Consider the following 21037-nt stretch of genomic DNA (forward strand, 5'->3'; position numbering starts at 1 on the left):
ATTCCAATCCTTAAAACCTTTTTAAGGACCGGTGGGGAGTATAAAGCAAAGGCTTATACCTTGTTAAGGTAACGCTCGGCGCGTTCAATTAAATCCAAAGCTCCAAATATCTTACAGTAACCCGATTTTAACACTAAAAGCATAATTCAAATACTAAAGTTTCTGTATCGTCTTTTATAAGATCCAAGCTATGGGCGACATGATTAATCATTCCTATTTTATGCATCAAACCATCTCCATCTAGCTTTATACGAGCGTTCATGCCCCTCCACGCTGGCTTGATCGAATGAAACTTCATGAAGAACGCTCCTTTTCTCTGCAGTCGCACGTTCGTCGCTCATTCCTCACATGTATCTCTCCTCGTCACATCAGTCCCGCCCATCTTCCCATTAACTCTCATGTCTATGCGGGGTTTTTCTATATTAACAAAAAAAAGTAACGAAAAAGGTCTCGCTTACATGATCATATCATCAAGACTTTTACATAAACTGAACACTTCAAATAGCATCACACAATTAAGAGTAGAGTTAAGAAAACACAACAATTAATTTCATTAAAAAATAATTACAATGTTCTAAACTTTGATCGATAAGAAATTTAGTTTTCCCGCAAAACACTACAAATTCAATAGTTCATAATCCATCATTTTTATTTCTTCCTCAAATCTATAACCACCACGCTCACGTTATCAGTGCTCCGTCGTGCCAACGCCAACTTTGTCAGCAATGTTGACGCGTCAGAGCATGCTTTGTCCCAACACTCCGACCCCTCTTCCTTCTCAATTGGGTCCTTTTTAGTCACCGGCCCCTTCCCTTTCAAACACATCCTCGCTACTCCACAAGCCGTTTCGTTTGAAACCACGTCCCATAAACCATCACTCGCCATTATCAAACACTCATCCTCTGTCGTTCGGTCAGTAACCGTCACCTCCGGCACAGATATTACATAGGGCTTCAAATAACTGTCACCTGAAAATGACATAAATGAAATCATAACACCCCCTCATAAAGTCTAACTGATTTGAAACTCACCGATGGCTCTTGACATTGCAAGAACTCCTAGAACCCTTGCGCCTTCCCAATATATCACCCTTCCACCAGCGGCTTGAATCCGATTGAGCTCATCTGGACGATCTGGCTGCAAAATCAATCAGATCTAAATAGATGAGAACAATATCTATACATTTCAACGAGTTAACTCGTCACATAAAGGAACTTACCAAGTTAGTTTGCCGCACCAGCAAACATTGGAAGTCTGTCTACTAGTTGAATCCTAAACCACCTACTAATCTAAAAAAATTCCTAACCTCAACTATCATCATAACTAACTAACTAACTAACTGATTAACCCTAACTAACCTTGTGATCGTTCGATAGAGCCACCGCTTTCCCATTTCGACACAGAACCGCTCTCGAATCACCACAATTTGCAACAATAATCTTATCAGGAGTCGTGACCGCCACAACCGCAGTAGATCCAACCGCGTCAGACTCCGGAGCTTGAAGGTCGCATCGACAGTTACCGCCTACCGTACTATTATTCCAATCGGTTACTTCTTTATCCATTTGGTTAAAGCTTCGTTCCATTGTTTTCTTCCACTCCATTATTTCCACCTTCTTGTTCAGTTCTTCCTTCAGCAACAAGTGCAGCCGATCCTTACACCTCGTCGCCACCTGCAATAATCACATAAATTAATAATTTCATAATTATCAAATTATTCTTTTAATAATTTTATATATAATTTCATAATTATCAAAGAAATTATTGTTTTAATAGTTTTATATATATTTATACTATGGATGTAAATGAGTCGAGCCGGTGTGGGTTTGAGCTCGAGCTTGAATTTAACGAGACAGCTCAGCTCAGCTCAGCTCGAACTTGAGCTTGAAGTTAAAAGAGCCTAAGAACGCCAATGAGCCGAGCTAGGCTTGGATCGTTACAAAAGTGAGACGGCTCGTCTCCTTTCAAATCAAATTTTCTTTGCTAATTTTATTCTAGTTTTTAATGACCGAGCTACTAGCCTAGTTACGAGCCACAAGCTTTTTGAACAGTCTTAAATTATACGTACGTGTGAACAGCCATGGCCATCATAGACGCCATAATAATGCAAACTTGACGGTTGAATATTCATACTATCATCTCCGGTTAAAAACGACGGATGTACGGCGACGGCGTCTTCCATATCCCGCCGCCGTCCGCACACCGACGCGATGCCGTACTTCGGCGGCGTTTCAAAGTCAACAGAAACCGCAGATCCGGTAGGTCTCAAAACAGTTGCTACAAACGGCTTAGGCTTAACAACATCACCGCTGTCATCCTCCGGTATCCGTTCATTCTCCGTACAGTTACAGTTATGAAACGACGACGTGTTGCACTGAGAGAACGTCGCCGGAGAGATTGAAAATCTCGATCGTTTAACTCCGTTTTCGGCTTCGTGCGGCGGTACTCCGGCGGAGGCGTAATTCGCGCGGCGGAGCTCCATACGACGACGTTTTCAGTGAAAAAAATAAGCGTCGTAACTCTCCGATCATGAAAAACCGGTGAAGTTCAATTTTAATAACTGATTATGATATGTTATGTATTATAAGTGATATAAAATAATCAGCATAATGGAGCTTAATACGAATGGAAGGTTTTTGGTGAGGAGATGGGCAGGTGCCCGAGAAAGTACGGGCAGGGGAAGAACTGAACAAGTGACGTGTGGGAGTTTATTGTTCCCTGGCCTGGGTAAGAACCTATGCCGGTGATCTGGGCCGTTGGTTTGAGACGCGTGTAATGTAAGGCCCATTGCGATTGAAACACGGAATGTGGAGAGTTAAGTCACGGGCTGACACGCATGTGGTTAGTTTTTGGGAAATTAATATTTTTTAGGGAATAAAGAATGGTTAGTTTGGTCAGGTGGCGTGGAGTCTCTAGAAAGACACGTGGTGGAGGTTGTGAAGTACGAGATTGTTTGGTATTTGTGTGTGGGGGTGTTGAATTCATGTACATTCCCTTCACATTAAGTTACATTTTCTGAAAGCAAGTAATGAATCTTCAAAATAATGTTCGCTTTGGCTGGCTAAGGAGTGGTTTAGATGATTCACGGTTTACCCATCAAATTCTACGAGTGTAGATTTTATAATTTAAGATGTGATTTGGGGCGTTGTAAATAGAGAAAATATATTTTTTTGTAATATATTATAAATTTTTAAAAAACTTTTTAAAGGTGATCGTGAGTGGAATAAACTATAAAGATAAAATTTAATGTTTTAAGTATATAAAAATATTATTTAATAAAAAAGAAAAGAAGAAAGACAGTAATTTTTAATGTAGTCTTAGACTTGTAGATAAAGAATTGAATGCAAATGCTATAAATGGTATTGGTGTTGTAATTGTTGATCTCTTCTTTTAAAGGTTAAGGGTTTAAATTCCGTAGAAGGCGTGGTGGGTTAAGCGAATTTAAAAGTAGAATATTAGTTGTTTAAAAAGAGTTAACAAATGAGTTGATTGTGTTTATGATGAAAATGTCGGGTTGTGCGGTAACTTGAACCCGAACATATACATGTATTTATTTGTGTAAAAGATATTGGTCATGACTCGAAAATTCTTATATTATGTCGGTGAATATGAATGGTTTAACCCATTAATACAAAGGAGATATAAATGGCTTAATGGATTATATGAGGGTTGTAAGCATGTTTAACATGTTGTGATAAATTTGAAATGGCTCGTATCATGTTAATGAATCAACCTGTTTAATTAAACGGACTAACATGTTTACTTGTTAAATGGTTTGAACGAGTCGGTTAGAAGAGAGACAAGCTCACCCTGTTAATTTGTTTAAAATTTATCATTTTCGTATATTGTGTTATTTCGAATCGTATCAATAATTTACAATCTAATACAAGCGACGTGTGTGTATTTTGCTTAAGAAATGATATTTCAATTTAAAATAGTTTATTTTTCATTACTTCGATATTTATTGGATTTTCATATTTATCAATTAAATAGGTAATATATTATTAATATTGCCAATAGATCAATATAATTAATCTTTCAAAACACAAACCGGAAAACATATAAGTTGATCGCACCTTAAACATGAGTGTAAGTCGTATGAGGTTGTTGAGTTGACGGGTTAAACATGAATCACATTTGTATATTTATTTGTGTACTGAATATCGATTCTAAATGAGAACATAAAATGGTATAACATTGGTTCAACTTTTTTTTTTTAATGTGCCAAACGGGTTGTAAACAACTGAGCAAGCTGTAAAAGGTTGTAATTAAATTGTAAACATGTCTAATGAGCTATAAATGAGTTAGCGGGTTAAAGTATATATGAAGTATAATCATTAAGAAGAGTTTATTTGTCATTGATCTTAAGCCGCATCTAATGTCAGAGGAGTGATGGTTAAACCTTGAATCTTTGAGTTCTCAGGTCGAAACATGACTCAATAGGGTCTTTTTACAATGAAAAGGTTCCTCCATGAGTGTTCTTAAGTGAATCAGCATTCAGGTCGTATAAACGATTAGATTCCTTTCCGAAAGACTATGACTGTTTCAAACAAAGAAAAGAGAAAGACGGGTTTATTTACGTGGAAAATTTGAAGTAATTATTTGGGAAAGGAAACCACGTGTAGGCGAGGGAGGGGTGATGTAGAGAGCTGAGTCCAATGATTTGATGGTTCCTGGGAAAAAGGACACTAGCTGGCAACCTTTTTTGACACCTATTGGGACCAGTTAGGCCTCTTCTTATTTATTTTTTTTATTTATTTAAACAAAATTTCAATTTTCATAAATTAAGTATATTTTTTCAAATTACAAAAACAAATTCAACAATATTATTCTTTGTTGTAAAATTTTTTATAATTATAATTTTTAAAAATTTTACACAATATCGTATAGTGGTTTAATGTAGATTATAATTGTGAAGCAACAAGTCATTTTATTTCCAAACCATAACTTTTATAAACAATTAAGAAACCACGCACCTCTCCGCAAGTCAGAGAGGAGCCCCGCCACCAACAATATATTAAACTAAAATTACTACACTTTGATTAAACTATCGACTTACATCTGGATCAATTCTTGAACCATAAAAAAACCATAAGATTTAACTTCACAATATACTTGAAGTGGATATCTAATGAGAGTTGATCTAAAGAAAGTATTTTAGTTATTATTATTCTATATAAAAACAAAAACTTTAACAGAAACCTCAAAATTCGTTCCAAAATACAAACCACGTAACCCAAACACGATGTCTTCTAAATTTGGACCCTAAAAGAAGGCTAACCCACATCAGCTATTTATTTATATAATTAACTCTTTTTAAACTTATATAAAATTAAAACTTGATTTAGATGTTGACAAAATGTTTTAAAATTAGAGAAGTTGGTTATTTTTTAGATAAAAAAAGACTCCTTATAATGAAAAACCAACTAAGCAATCTAACATAACTATTCGGTATTTACACAAACTATAACAGATACTAAATATGAAATAAACTTAGCTTGTGGAGATACAAGAAACGAAAAGGAAAACAAACAAAATTATATCAAACTATATAATATACAAAATAATAAATGGTATGGATATATAAGAAAAGGAGAGGGTGCTGGACTGCTAGTATGCTCAATTACACATAATATTCAATATGTAACAAAGTTTGGTCACTATCCAAGTCTAACCCAACCCGACCCGTGATGAAATTTACAAGTTTTGTTCTTGATAGGCATCACTCAAGAAAAAAACTACAAAAATAAACAAATTTGCTTTTAAGAAAAGATGGGACCTTTGTCTTGATGTATGACGAAAATGGTTCAAAATCCGTCTTCGTCAACGAGCTGTTAATTCTCTTTACATTTGGCTTCCTCTTCATTCTTCATTGCCTTCAGTTTTCTGTAACCGGTGTCGGTACCAAAAAGCCTGACAAAAAGATGTCACTGTGTAATATAAATGCATAATAGATTAATAGATACTGTATTGGTCCCGTTTACAGATTAAAAAACCAGGCTTCACAGTTTGAAACATGTGTAAACTGAACCGGCTGATACATTAATAAAAACTTAAAAAGAGAAACTAAAAATTTGAATCTAAACAAATTTTAACAAAATATAAAAATAAAGTATTTTTATTACAGGATTGCCCCCTAACAATATCTACAACAATCTTCAATTATAATAAGTAAAGATTATTAATCTTAACTGATTTCGTGCACATTTTTAAGAACAAATTACACGGATTTGATGCATAGCTTTCAAAAATTACACCTTAGACCAGACATTTTCAAAAAATAATAACACATTTGTCCCAGCTCACAGATAAGGTTAATTTTTTCTGTTAAATGGGCGTGAAATGACAAAAACACCCCATGTTTAAAAGATAAAAAAAAGACATTTAAATCCATTAATTAATAACATACATAAAAATTAAAAAAATAATAAAAAAACATTCGTTATTTCTTTAAAGCTTACCATTTTGCTGAATTTTCAAATATCTTAACATTGAAAATACTACAAGAAATGTAAAAAAACACCAGACACCAACCGTATTGGCTGGTTTGGTTTAGTTTATTCAAAAACCATAGTTACCGGTTTGGCCCAGAAATCCCAGCAGAACCAGATCATGAGCATCCCTATAACCTCGTTTGTGAATACCCTCAGCGCTAGCAATAAAAAATTATTTATTTATGTTCTCCAAGTCCGGTCCAAAGAAATATATTCACTTGGCAAGGTTATTCATTTATTGAACTATTATTTTGTAAAAAAGATTTTGTAATCACTTTTTGCACACTAAATACTTAGCAAATAAAGTATATATACTTGGACAAAATGGTATCCATTTCAACCCATAAAGACAGTACTTTTTTTGACCCATTACCCAAACCGCCAACTCATAATGCACATCTTTCATTGATATAAGAATGTATGCAAATTAGCAAACACACAACCAATTTGGTGTCTGTGTGTAGCCTAGGGGTGTAAATGAACCAAGCGCCCGCGAGCTACTCGAGATCGGCTCGTTAAAAGCTCAAATCAAGCCGAGCATAAATGAGCTCGAGCTTAAAAACTTGTTCAATAAGCGAGCCCGAGCCTCACTAACCGAGCTACAACCGGCTCGCAAGGCTAAATGAACCTATTATTTGTATAACTTTTATTTAACATATTAAATACACAGTAAACTTGAGCTTGAAAAATTACTCGCAAGCTGAAGAGGTAGGTCCCAGCAGAGCCCAGTTGGACCCGCAAGACTCACCTTAAACAGGGACGTCTGCGCAGAGACCAACTGGATCCGCAGGACCAACCATGCTCAGAGACGTGACGTCCTTACGCGCAGTACGCAAGCTGGTCCCGCAGGAAATGCCTCCCAATGGTGAAGGACTCCGCCTGTCCCCGCAGCCTCGGATACAAGCCATTAGGGAAGGCCACCCGCGCAGCATGGCTACACGCACAAGGCACTTAGCTCTCGATCATTCAGTGTCACCTGAAGGAATGAGCCAAGCCGGGAGCAATCCCGCACAGAGGCGGGAGGGGGAATACTCCCGCCCAAATAAGCTAGTCCGTATACTGAAGGATCTTTTACTGTACCTGACGAGGTACAGACAAAAGATCTGACCAAGAATGCGACAGCTCACTGACAGCAGCATGGCAGACAGCACGCCACAGCACTGTGACCAATAGCCGCCGCCTACCCACCAACTCCTGCCATACCACGTGCCTAGCCTGTAGTTGGCAGAAGAGGAAGAGTGCACGACACGCCTGCTCTGTGTCAGCCGCTACCTATCCACCACTCACAGGCAGGGCACGTGCATAGGTTACAGTTGGTAGCGTGTTGGGCCGGCTAAACCCCTTGGAAACCTACCTTCGGCTATAAATACCCCAATGGTATGATCATCTTACAACATCTTATCTTATCATATATACCTGATATCTGCTCTAGCAATCTCTTAATATACTTTTATATTTAAAGAGCAATCTAGTCTGATTCTCACGCCGGAGGGTGGTCACAAGGAGGAACCCCCCCCCCCTTCTCAGTGACGAGCTCACGGTGTCTGTTTTGCAGGTTATCAGAAGAACCATCTTCCAAGGGTCTAACCCCTCGTGGGAAACAGCTCTCCAACCCCCAGGTTACCAGTAATCTGCCCGGGGTCTGGTTAGTGTTTCTTCATTGGCGCCATCCGTGCATAAAGCTAGAACTACATTTTTCTCCAGTTTTTTCAAACTTCAAAGATGGTTAGAGAAATTCCGGTAACCACAACTCCACCTACTGGGGAGAACACCGGCAACACAGTTTTTACAAACACTACCCCGGCTACCCAAGTCGGGCCAAGTGAAGCAAATTTTACGAACACTACCCCAGTTACTCAAGCTGGGGCAAGTGCAGTAAAAGATCGTCTACTGAGGTCCACTAATACCCAGTTTGAGAAACGAAGGCTCCCCCACCAAACTCTTGATGAAGTTAAGGCATGGGCGGAAACACGGCAAAAGGAATTCCAGGCTGAGTTGGACGAACGCTTGCGTTCCGTGCAACAGGCCGACGAGTTCGAATGCTTTGACTCGGAGGAATCCGACTCCGACGTAAACCCTCGCCACAGGGCGAAAGGGAAGCGTAAGGAAACGGAACCCCAACCGAAAAGGCAGTTTGGACAAGCCTTCAAACCAAAAAATACAGGTGGAAGTTCACGAGACTTCTCCAAAACGTTCAGACCGAACGTTGCAAATGCGGGAACGTCCAAATTTGCAAGGGACATTGCGGAAGCAATTGCCCCAAAAAGTGCCAAACAAATGCCCAACATAGGCACTTATGATGGTATGTCCGACCCAGACGACCATTTGAACAGGTTCATAGCAGGGGCAACCGTCAGCAACTGGACGGAACCCACGTGGTGTTACATGTTTCAAATGACGCTGGTGGGGGCTGCTAGGGTTTGGTTTGATCGTTTACCGGTTAACCACATTTACGACTGGGCAGACTTCCAGCAGAAGTTTAGCCAACACTTCAGCCAGCAGCGAAAGTATACCGAGGAGCAATGGACAATCCTCAAATGCATACGGGAAGAAGATGAATCTCTGCCAAACTTCATCACTCGCTTCAACTCAAAGAAGTTAAGTTTGGGCAATATCAGCGAGGATCTTGTTCGCGCAGCCTTCATCCAGGGCGCGCAGGACCCAGAGCTTATCCGCACCCTAACGGGTAAAGATGGAATGCCATCCACATGGGATGGCATCATGACAGCAGCCAAACGCTATGCGGAAACGGAGAAGCAACTGGGTAGAGACCTTCCGCAGAGCACAAACCTTTACACCCAGAGGACGAGAGAGGACAACGTCCTCACCGCCCGATTGAACAAAAAACGGAAGCAAGGCATTTGGCAGTCAAGGGTAAACTTTGACACCTCATCCGGCTTACAGCACCGATTGGGTGAAAGGGATAATGTAAAGCTGCACCGGAACTCCAGATGGACGCCACTTACCAAAAGCGTCACTGACATATTTGCTACTGAAGAGCTCCCATGGCCAAAGCCTCCAGTAATCCGACATCGTCACGATGCTGATCGGAGCAAGTACTGTGACTATCACAGAACAAAAGGCCACAACACTGAAGAATGCATAGACGTAAAAGACATGGTCGAAACATTCGTCAGAGATGGGACGCTCGCACACCTCGTGGCGAAATAAAAGCTAAGCAGGCAGGCAGGTGCGTGTGGAACCATGGCTGGGGTAAACACGAATAAAAAATCAGCTTCAATATGGAGACTACATGCTGCGTAAAGAACGAGATCCCGAAACAGGTGCGTGTCGGCTCGATGGCACTCCTGTCCAAACATGGAAGGGAGTTCAATTACACAGTTTGCATGTAATCAATTCCAATTTGTACAGAAAAGGCCAAGAGCCACTTCTAATGGAAATGATTCTCTTTCAAACGTCGAAGCTGATGATTTACATTTATACTTTTGTACACACTAATATGCCGGTTTTCACCGCATAATTACAAAAAACGTCATTGCATGGGAAGGCGGTCCTACCCGCACGAACCCAAAAAGCATGATAAACCTTCACGCAGGTCAGTTGAAGGGGAAAAAAGTTACCATATGAAAGTGCTGGTCTATCCGCATGAATCATTCGAGGGAACTGCACCAACCTATCAACAACCGCGCGTGGGACGGTTCAAAATTCTTAAGAGGAAAAGGTAAACCTATACGCAGGTCAGATATGGGTAAAGTTATGCCATCCTACGAAGTGCAAGTGACGGGTCTACCCGCACAATCACGAAAGAGGAAGCAAAACTTCACACCTATTATCGGCCACGTTCAAAGGTTAACTTATCCTCAACAGGTAAACCTACACGCAGGTCAGATATGGGTAAAGTTATGCCATCCTACTAAGTGCAAGTGACGGGTCTACCCGCACAATCACGAAAGAGGAAGCAAAACTTTAACCCATCAACCACGTTCACAGGTTAACTTATTCTAAACACTTGGAAAATTGCTATTTTAAACTAAGTATGCAAGTCATAAGTTTATAAAGCAAAGAATCCAATGAAAGGAATAACAAATCGTATATTTCAATGATATATTACAACAGTGGCCGGGTAACTACCCGCCTAAAAGAAATCTATACAAAGCTAAGTCTATCCTAGCAGTGGGAAGGGATCTTCAGGATCAGGCTTCAGGGCCACCTCCGCTTGGACCAGCACCGTCAGAGCGCGGCTGCCCAAGGAAAGCCTTAAGGATGTTTAGCCCATCATCAGCAGCAGCAGCTTCATTCACCTTCTCCACCACTGGATGCGGGAAGGCAGCGTACTGGTTCACAGCTTGGTCATAAGCAGCTTCAGTATTAACATTGAATAAAGGGAAGTTGGAGGGCGGAAAGCCTCTCTCAGCAAACCCTAGACCAAGCAGGAAGCCAGTCTTCTCCCCATCCTCATGAGAAGCGTTGAGGGCTGCGCTCATCGCATCGTCATAAGAGGTCTCTGAAAGGACCCGACGCACAACCTACAAAAGAATACAAGTTAGAACATTTTCTAATTACGAACGGAAAGCGTAAAGAAAAAGATAAAGATACCTGAGGCAACGCTTCTCGAAGCAGCCATTGGAGGGTAGCTTGACTTTCTTTGTAAGCACGTTCGGCTCCGCTTTTATCAAGGTTGGCAAGTTGAACTTCCTTGGCGGCAGCCTCTTCGACGCTTTTGAGTTTCCTTTCAGTGCGGTCAAGCACCCCCCTCTGGTCAAGGATCTCCTGCAGCTTCTTGGCATCTTCCATTGCCAAGGCGTCATGAGCATGCTGAAGAGCCTTTAATTTGCATTTAAGCTGCTCATTCTCTTCGCGAAGCGGCTCAGCAACAGCTTCAGCCTTGGCAGCCCTCTCAGTTGAGTTTCGCGCAGTCTCCTTAGCCAGCCGAAGCTGTTCACAGCTTGGGCAGCCTTGGAGCGGGCCTCGAGTCGCGCCTGGACTTCAACCTCGAGGGCCTTGAATGCTCTCTCCTTCTCGGCGGCGGCAGCGTCCAACTGCCGGTTCTCCTCCCGCAGAGCCCGCGTCTCAGATATTTCTTTGGCGCGAGCTGCTTTTAACTTGTCATTTTCACGACAAAGCAGCTCGACGCGGGGCTGCATCCGGGCTTGAAGAACCCGAAGCTCATTGGTTAGCCTACCCTCCTGGTAGCTAGCCATGGCTTCCCCCAACGCACCATGAGGAGCAGCGTGGCGAGCCCAATCCACGCACTCCACAGGGGTGCGAAGGGTTGTTCCTCGGCGTATGTTCCATCTTGGAACATACACTTCATTGGAATCCGACACTGCAAAAGAAACAAAGGCAGTTAGGAAAAGATGACAAAAATATACAAAGGAAAAAGAACCCTACGTACCTGTAGGGTCAATAACAGGCCGATAGCCGCCAAACCCATCACCTGAACCTAAAGAAAATCCATCCAACAGGTCAGGCAGACGGGAAGGTGGCATAGATCGGCGGGAAGCCCGGCGCGTACCTGATGGTCCGGCCGTCGGTGCCGGTGGCGCAGGTATAGTGGCAGCCGCTGTGGTAGCCATTGTTGGCGTCGCCTCCTCAGCAACAGTAACCGCCGGCTCCGTGAAAGATGCTGTAAAAATTGCACTCACGGCCGGCGGAGACACCTTCTCAGCTGGAACAGCCTCAGGAAGGCTGGAACTAACGGAAGCAGGCGCAGACGCCTGGGTCGACGCCTCGGGAAGGCTGACCGAGCCTTCCCTCATTGGCGGGGGAATACTTGCTCCAACTCCACCCTGGAATGCGTCAACATCCACACCTGCACAAGCAAAAGTGTTAGAAAAATTTATTTGAAACAACAAATCTAGACAAGAATTATGGGGGTACTTACGGGGTTTCTTGAGCTTGAACGTACGGACGAGCGGGGGCGAACCCGATGGAGCCGGCCTCTTGACACCGGTAACCGTCGTCGTCGCTGCCTCCCCGGAGGTAACAGCTACAGCCTCCGGAGCGGTGGTCTCCTCACCACCGGGCTTCCCCGCCACCTCTGCACTATCTGACTCCGAGTCAGATAGGACTACCGGGTCGGCCGTAGAGGCCACCTTCTCCTTGCCTTTCCCGACGGCAGCCTTTTTCTTCCGCACCAGTGGAGGACCTTCTGCGGATTCCTCAGAAGAAGAAATGTCAACTCCAGCAGCAGGCACAGCATTGAGAGGTTCAGGGTAGAAGATAGGCTTACCTGGCCGTCGGTGGCTCAGGATCTCTTGGCCTGGCGGGTAAACCTCCACGAACCGACCCGCGGTCTGCTCTAAGATGGGCAACTCGTTCTCGTCCAGAGCACGAGTACCCATCCGCGCGGGACCATCTTCCTCCCGCGGGTTCAGGAGCGACTGAAGATCGTTCCCCTCTGAAATCAACAAGAAAGTTAGAAAAAATCGAAGTCAGCAAAATGAAACAAGACGTACCATAAGGGACAGAGTTCGAACCATATTCAAGGACGATCGGAACCTTATCCGCATTCGCCGCCTTCCACACCCGGCTCATCCCCAGCATCACCATCGCCGACTCCGGAAAACGGAAAACCGGGGACTGGACCCGGGATATCTTCGAGAACCATTCCGCCTCCTCGTAGTTGAGGGCGGGAAGGTTCGGAAGCGCCTGGCCATTCTTGAACTTCATGGCGATGGGGATGGCGCGAGCGGATATGAAGAAGAACTCTCTTCTCCATGAGCGAAGACTCCGCTCGGTGGTACAAATCTTTAAACCCTTGATACGGGTTGTAAGAGTGTACCACCCCTGGATGCACCTCCAAGTGTAGAAGGTCATCAGACGGTCAACGAGGGGCTCAAGGCCCAGTATCCGGCACACCCACTCAAAGTGCCGGACCTTGGCAATGGCCATGGGGTGCACCTCTGTCAGGTGCACACCGTGCCTCTCCAGGACACGGTACACAAACTTTGTCAACGGAAACCTAAGGTTTCCGTAGACAAAGAATGCAGCATAAACCCCGATCTTGCCACTAGGGGCATCGTACACAGTATGGTGGGGTTCAGGAAACTCAGGCTCGAGAGACTCGAGCATGAACTTCCTGACGATATACTGGTACAGATCGACAGGAAGAGAGCACTGGCATTCGCCAGCAGTCTTCTGGTCATCAGCATCATGAGAAGACATGGTGGAAGAAAGATGAAAAGAGATTTCAGGGTAATGCTTTACTGAACAGAAAAATTCGCCGGAAATTACTTGAGAAGAAGAGATGAAAGTGAAAAGTGTGAATTGCAAATAACCCTCTCCCCCTTTATATAGTAATCGCAATTAATGCGATGAATTTAATACGGAAGAGAGAGAAATCAAAGGTGCAATGAAACTATGACGCGTGGCAAAAGCAAGCTGGCAACATCTGTCACAAGGACGTATGCCAGAGATTTCGCGGCTACGCGCCCGAAATCCCGTGCCCACGCGCCTGAAAAAGCAACTGGAATGACCACATAATGTCATGTCGCCATAACTTCTTGCACGTCCTGACACAGTCAGAAGAAACCGTCGCACGACGTTTCAGAGGTTTGGACTGTTATCTTTTCACCAACTCTTCGAATTTCAAAATTCAAAATTTGAAAATATTAAAAAGTAAGCGGGAAAATACCCCTTACCCCTTGGCAAGCAAGTAACCGTAAGACGGATGCGGGTACAGTGTTAAGGCAAAACCCTTCACATACCTAGCACCCGCAGGGAATTGAAGCCAAGAAAACCTTGGTGAACGAGTAACCGTAAGACGGATGCGGGTACAGTGTTCAGGCAAAACCCTTCACATACCTAGCACCCGCAGGGAATTGAAGCCAAGTACCTCGGCAACCAAGTAACTATAAGACGGGTGCGGGTAAAGTGTAAAGGCAAAACCCTTCACATACCTAGCACCCGCAGGGAATTGACGCCAGGAATACCTTGGAAGTAAAGTAACCGTAAGACGAGCGCAGGTACAGTGTTAAGGCAAAACCCTTCACATACCTAGCGCTCCGCTGGGAATTGAAACCAAGAAGGATCTTCTGGGCAATGCTTGCGGAAACGGAAATAACATCCCCGCATAGCGGGAACGTCGAGAACTACGTTGTTTGAAGCTCCAAGATGGAATTGGTGGTCTTAACATAATTGATCACTATGTTCAAAACTACCAAAACCTCATGGAAAATACATACAACTGGGACTCAATGCTCCTGACTTGCGAGGAGGTTACAGACCTACCCGCATCATACCCAAAGACCAAGCAGGAAACTCGGGCATTTCTGCAAGTGACAAGGACTTCCGCGGAAAGAATCCCCATGGAAAACCTTACAAAACCCCTTTTCAAAACCCTTTGCTCAAGTCCAAAAGTTCACCTCACTTTATTAAACACTCATGAGAAGAACATTGGACTGGGGGGACTTGAAGAGGTAGGTCCCAGCAGAGCCCAGTTGGACCCGCAAGACTCACCTTAAACAGGGACGTCTGCGCAGAGACCAACTGGATCCGCAGGACCAACCATGCTCAGAGACGTGACGTCCTTACGCGCAGTACGCAAGCTGGTCCCGCAGGAAATGCCTCCCAATGGTGAAGGACTCCGCCTGTCCCCGCAGCCTCGGATACAAGCCATTAGGGAAGGCCACCCGCGCAGCATGGCTACACGCACAAGGCACTTAGCTCTCGATCATTCAGTGTCACCTGAAGGAATGAGCCAAGCCGGGAGCAATCCCGCACAGAGGCGGGAGGGGGAATACTCCCGCCCAAATAAGCTAGTCCGTATACTGAAGGATCTTTTACTGTACCTGACGAGGTACAGACAAAAGATCTGACCAAGAATGCGACAGCTCACTGACAGCAGCATGGCAGACAGCACGCCACAGCACTGTGACCAATAGCCGCCGCCTACCCACCAACTCCTGCCATACCACGTGCCTAGCCTGTAGTTGGCAGAAGAGGAAGAGTGCACGACACGCCTGCTCTGTGTCAGCCGCTACCTATCCACCACTCACAGGCAGGGCACGTGCATAGGTTACAGTTGGTAGCGTGTTGGGCCGGCTAAACCCCTTGGAAACCTACCTTCGGCTATAAATACCCCAATGGTATGATCATCTTACAACATCTTATCTTATCATATATACCTGATATCTGCTCTAGCAATCTCTTAATATACTTTTATATTTAAAGAGCAATCTAGTCTGATTCTCACGCCGGAGGGTGGTCACAAGGAGGAACCCCCCCCTTCTCAGTGACGAGCTCACGGTGTCTGTTTTGCAGGTTATCAGAAGAACCATCTTCCAAGGGTCTAACCCCTCGTGGGAAACAGCTCTCCAACCCCCAGGTTACCAGTAATCTGCCCGGGGTCTGGTTAGTGTTTCTTCACAAGCCAAGCTCGAAATGATCCAAGCTCAAGCTTAATCAAGTTCGGGCTTGGCTCGAAGATAATCTGGGAGGAACATTCTAGAATCTTACCAGTCCATGTAGACAAAAGTTGACGAGTAGTTACCCGACTTAGTGTAGATAAGTCGGTGATGATAATCGTGAAAGTCGGAACTGTTCAATTTATTGAAAACGACACTTATCAACACGAGGGAATAAAAAATTAAAAACATGTCAATTAGTCATAAGTTTATGCATAAAAAACTAACCCTCCATATAACGGAAAGAAGTTTGATGGGCTCCAAGGGAAATGATAACCGCAATGGGCCTCAACTGTTTCTAGAACTCTCACTACCATCCACAACCAAAGTGTTATCAGATGTGGGCCTGTGATAGCAGGCCCAAATATTGTAGCAAAGCCCAGGAATAATATTTCAGCAGGGTGTGCGTATTCTGAAGTCAATCCAAAAGGCGTTGCATACCTGTCACGTACCGTATGAATATAAGCAAACTTTACGTTGTAACACATTAAAGTTTATTAAAAAAAGGCACCTAACATTAGATAGCTGGTTTACTTTTGAATGGTGTTTGGGTTGCTTTTTATCTTTAAAGGTCAAATAAACCAGATAAAAAAGAAATGGATCAAATTGATCAAACGGGTTGAAAGTTGCCCATAACGTCTTATCAACTCATACAACTTTGTAAATCGTTTTATTTAAATAAATTAGGTTATTAAATAAAAGTTTTTAGGGTCATTTGCGCCAAGTTTTTTCCTTGTTGCAACAAATGATTTGACAATAGTTAATATGTACTTTCGCTTATTCTATATAACTATAAATGTATAATGTTTTATAACAAAAATGATTACGGCGTTGTGTGTGTTAATTTTATCTAGATGTTGATATAAGTTTACAAAAAACGGAGTTGTATCAAATATACTGACTTGACAAAATCTTATATTTGATATGGCTTTGTTTTCTATAAAATTTATATCCAAACATAGATAAAATAAACACATTGCAATGCCATATATGTTATTTATAAAACATTATATTTTGAAACTTATAAACGAAAAGCAAAAAAATGTATTAACTAACGTCAAATGATTTAAATCATTTGGTGTAACACGTAAAGAAACTTGGAACAAATAGATTCACCTTTGTTTTAATAAAAAGTTTTGAGTTAACTACAAAAGTAGTCCCTTTGGTTTGTCAAAAATATAACATCTTTATGGTCTAACTTTAGAAGGTTACATGTTTGAGATCAGTAGTTATCATTTTGCAACATTATAAAAGTCTTAAGTCTTAATTTCCATAAAAAAATTTGTTACATATTACAAAGTAACAGGGTTACCCTTTTAGTTAAGAAAAGGGGGGTAAAAGAATGCTCACGGTCAATGAGCTGTACCATTCCAACTTTTAATAAAAACCACCCATCTTGACCCGACCCGACCCGTTACCCAACCCTCCTGACTGTGACGTTTGCAACCTGTACTTACTCATGGTGGACACTATGAACATGCTTGTATAGCCATTTGGTATGCAAGATTCTGTGCCCCCAGTAAAATATAAAATCTTCCAAAATAAAGTAGAATAGTATCTGTGTCGACATTACTTTCCTGCATAGCATAAAATAATGCGTCAAGAAAACTAGTATGATAAGATGTAGACAAATTATACATTTGTATGACATAAAGAACTTGAAAATACCAGGATGGTAGTGGAAGACTACTTCGCATTCCCATGAATCTAAAGACTGGATATGAAGCAATCATAACGGGCAGATTAACACAAAAATGATATAACAGTAGGCGAGTAACGCATTTATCTTGAGCTTCAGTGGTGTTATTCTTGGCCTGCATACGAATTTTTACATACAAAAGAACTTTTAATCTATTTTGTTTAGCCAAGTATTTAGTTATAAATCATCATCAAATCTACATTTGTCAAAGCTAGGACATAACATGATTAAACAATAGTACAACTTTATTTGTCATTTCCATCGACCATTCTCAGTTAAAACACTTAGTTTCTAGATGTGAAAACACTAACATACCACTAATTTAAAGAAAACTAACTTCTGGTAATTTACAATTATCAATAATGATGATCTCAACCATTACAGTCAGCATGCTTGTACATCTACAAATTATGCTAACTGAATCTTTGGCATTAGCAACATTCAAAAATCATGTCATAAAAGGTTCAAGTTCAAATTATAGGCTTTACAGAACACAATGTAACTAGATTTAAACAGCTAAAGTAGTTCCATGCCCATAAAAAAGTTTTAATTTACAATACCAATAAAAGCATGCGTCAACTGTTAAGTGAATTATAACCTGAATTTTGTACTTGCTGAACCATCCTGCCCTCTCTAAGTAAATGAAAGGAAGTCCAGATAAGAAGAAAACAGATTCATGAAGCAAAAAGCTTCCAAGGCATGCCAACTGGAAGTCACTGAAATTAGTGATCAAGTACTGCAATTACAAAAAACAAGAATATAAGAAACAAGGTCAGCAATCAGCCCTAAACTTGTTGTAAAAGCACAAAAATTAACGAATCTTTTACGGGAGTAATTTGTTCCTAAATAAGAAACTTAACATAGAAAGGCGCAGGCCGAGACGTAAGCTTGATTTACAACCAGAAGCTGCGTTTCTCTCATCGATTTCACAATATAACCATTTTATCAAGCAAACCTTGTATATTTTGTTGTTTTTTTACATATAAGTATCCTACAAACCTTAATTTTGACCACTTGTTTTTACATATACTTATCCTACAAACCCTAACTTTGACCAATTTTGACTTGACTAACATTGGGAGCAAATTTTTACATATGTTAAAACCAATATAATTATACAATTATTCCATGTTACAACTATACCTTCTATTATATAATGATAATTGAAAAGCAAATTATCATCATATGAAAACAATTGAAACAACATTAGGAAAATGACATTACACTTAATAATCATAATAATAATAATAACGTGTAGGTCAAGCATCCAATCAACAACACTAAAATACTATAACTAAAATTCTCGCATATCTACTAATTCAAATGTTGAGTTCACACTCTTATCAATCTATCATCATCTGAAAAACAAATCAATCAATTTCAGAAATTAAGCTTATCAAGTCAGATATTCATGGATTGAAATCGGAAAACAAACGTTATGAGTGACTTGGACGAAATCTAGGGCAAATGAAGAGGTAATAATAATATACCGTCCAGGCAGATTCAACGATGGACGCCATGGAATCCGGTGAAGAAGACACGAGTGAATGCCAGACAGTTTTTGAGATGAATCTGATGAGCACGTGCACACTGACTTTATTATATCTATATGTGTAAGTGAACAAGTTGGAGTTGATTTTGTGTCACTCACTATATTTGTAATGACAGTGAGGTTTTAATATCTTACCTTTCACTAGTAATAGTAATATGAGTGTTCAATCATTGAAACATCTAATTTATACTCACTGTATTTGTTGTGTGTACAAAATAAAATAAATGTTATTAATGGAAGGTAAACTGTTATATTTATTTGGTTTAAAGAGGTTATTATTATTGGGAAAATTTGGATGTGAATAATCCAAACTATTAACAATTGGTCAATAATAATCCCTACTAACAATCTAACTAGTAGTAATTTCAACTTTCAACTTTATTACTAATAATAATCCCAGACTAACAGAGCGTTAACTTTGTTAAATTTGATGATGTGGCGATTACGTGGCAACGACATGGATTATTTTTTTCAACTTATTTGGAATTAATTTATTCCAGGTCATTAATAGGTTATATTATTATTTTTAAATAATATGAATGACTAAATTGCCCCCTTTATTAAAATTAAGTATATTAAAAATTAAAAAAAACTTAATAACTCGAACCCATTGTACTACACCCCCAACCCCACCGTCTCGTTGATCCAAACTTAATCACTCCGGCCACCGTCGCCGATCACCGCCGCCAGCCATCTGTTCATTTCTTAAAAGTTAAAACCGATTGTCCCCTGCAAACCCCACATCTACACTGGTTCCTGGAAGCCACCATCACCAACACTAGAGATTCATCATCGCCGGCAAGTTGTTCATCTGGTGTTCAGAACCCCCACCCGTAACCGTCGTTGAAGACCACCGTAAACGAACCGTCTTCATCACCTAAAAACCCCCAAACGACGTGAATCAGACATGAGATTTAGGGTTACTGGTCTTCAAAACCTAAGCGGCGATGGTGGGTCTTTGAAGATAGATCGAGAAGTAAATATGGGTTTTAGGAATTTTTCAAATCCCTATTTTGCCGTCGGTGTTCAAAGGAATATGGTGTTAGTCACATTTCGTCGATGGCTTTCGTATGGTTGTGTTGGTAGTGGCCGGCGATATCGGGTCTCGCCGGAGAAGATGGTGGCGAGATGGTGATCTTCCAGCCGCCGTAGGTTACTTAATTTATTTAGGTTTCATTTAATATTATTGTGGGTCCCACTTGTTAAAGTAGTTTGTATTTCTTATATTTAGTTATAAAATTTATTTTTGATAGCAAGGGGCAATTTAGTCAATTCACATTATCTAACAAAAATAATATAACCTATTAATGACCTGGAAGAAATTAAATCCAAATAAGTTGAAAAAAATAATCCATGTCGTTCCCACATAATCGCCACATCACGCGCCACGTCATCAAATTTAACGAAGTTAACGTTTTGTTAGTCTGGGATTGTTATTAGTAACAAAATTGAAAATTGGGATTGCTACTAGTTAGATTGTTAGTATGGATTATTATTGGCCAATATTTAATAGTTTAGATTATTCACATCCAATTTTCCTTATTATTGTGAATTTATGTATTTTTGACATAATATGCATACTTTCCCATCCCACCTATAAAGTTTGAAACATATAGAGTGGCGTGTTCTCATAAATATTGGAAAATAAGTTAGTTAAAGTCATTTATGTTGATATGTCGATCTCTTTAGATATGATTGGACAAGCCAATCAATAGAGAAAGAAAGCGTGTGAAAGGTTTTCAGTTGTGGTATGCGAGAGACTAAGAAAGGAGAAGAGGGAGGTGTTCGTGGAAAAAGAGATGATAGAAAGTCAATCAGGTTGGTGTGAAGACGGGCAGAAGATGGTGGTGATGTGAATGGATTTACAAGCAAAAATATGATTGAAAACTTATAAAACCTTTGGTGTATAAGTTATTAAAATTGT

At 41.1% G+C, this 21037-nt stretch overlaps 2 protein-coding genes across 2 annotated transcripts; both read right to left on the minus strand.

Moving 5' to 3' along the window:
- Positions 1–453: 453 nt before the first annotated feature.
- Positions 454–2968, minus strand: LOC143553587 (putative protein phosphatase 2C 24). Its single transcript, XM_077043557.1, has 4 exons — positions 2069–2968; positions 1359–1673; positions 1032–1137; positions 454–968 (listed from the first exon to the last, which is right to left on the minus strand). The coding sequence occupies exons 1-4, from the start codon at positions 2480–2482 to the stop codon at positions 649–651; spliced, it is 1155 nt and encodes a 384-aa protein (XP_076899672.1). The 5' UTR covers positions 2483–2968; the 3' UTR covers positions 454–648.
- A 2648-nt stretch (positions 2969–5616) lies between these two features.
- LOC143553598 (methylsterol monooxygenase 2-2-like) lies at positions 5617–19197 on the minus strand. The gene is made up of 7 exons (XM_077043564.1): positions 19052–19197; positions 18160–18297; positions 17531–17676; positions 17320–17439; positions 16091–16303; positions 15915–15995; positions 5617–5913 (listed from the first exon to the last, which is right to left on the minus strand). The coding sequence occupies exons 1-7, from the start codon at positions 19079–19081 to the stop codon at positions 5835–5837; spliced, it is 807 nt and encodes a 268-aa protein (XP_076899679.1). The 5' UTR covers positions 19082–19197; the 3' UTR covers positions 5617–5834.
- Positions 19198–21037: the final 1840 nt, after the last annotated feature.

This window comes from Bidens hawaiensis, unplaced genomic scaffold (genome assembly GCF_021521415.1).
Source record: "Bidens hawaiensis isolate Kalapana, Puna unplaced genomic scaffold, B.hawaiensis_p1.1 tig00001032_1, whole genome shotgun sequence".
In the NCBI taxonomy this organism is placed as follows: Eukaryota; Viridiplantae; Streptophyta; class Magnoliopsida; order Asterales; family Asteraceae; genus Bidens; species Bidens hawaiensis.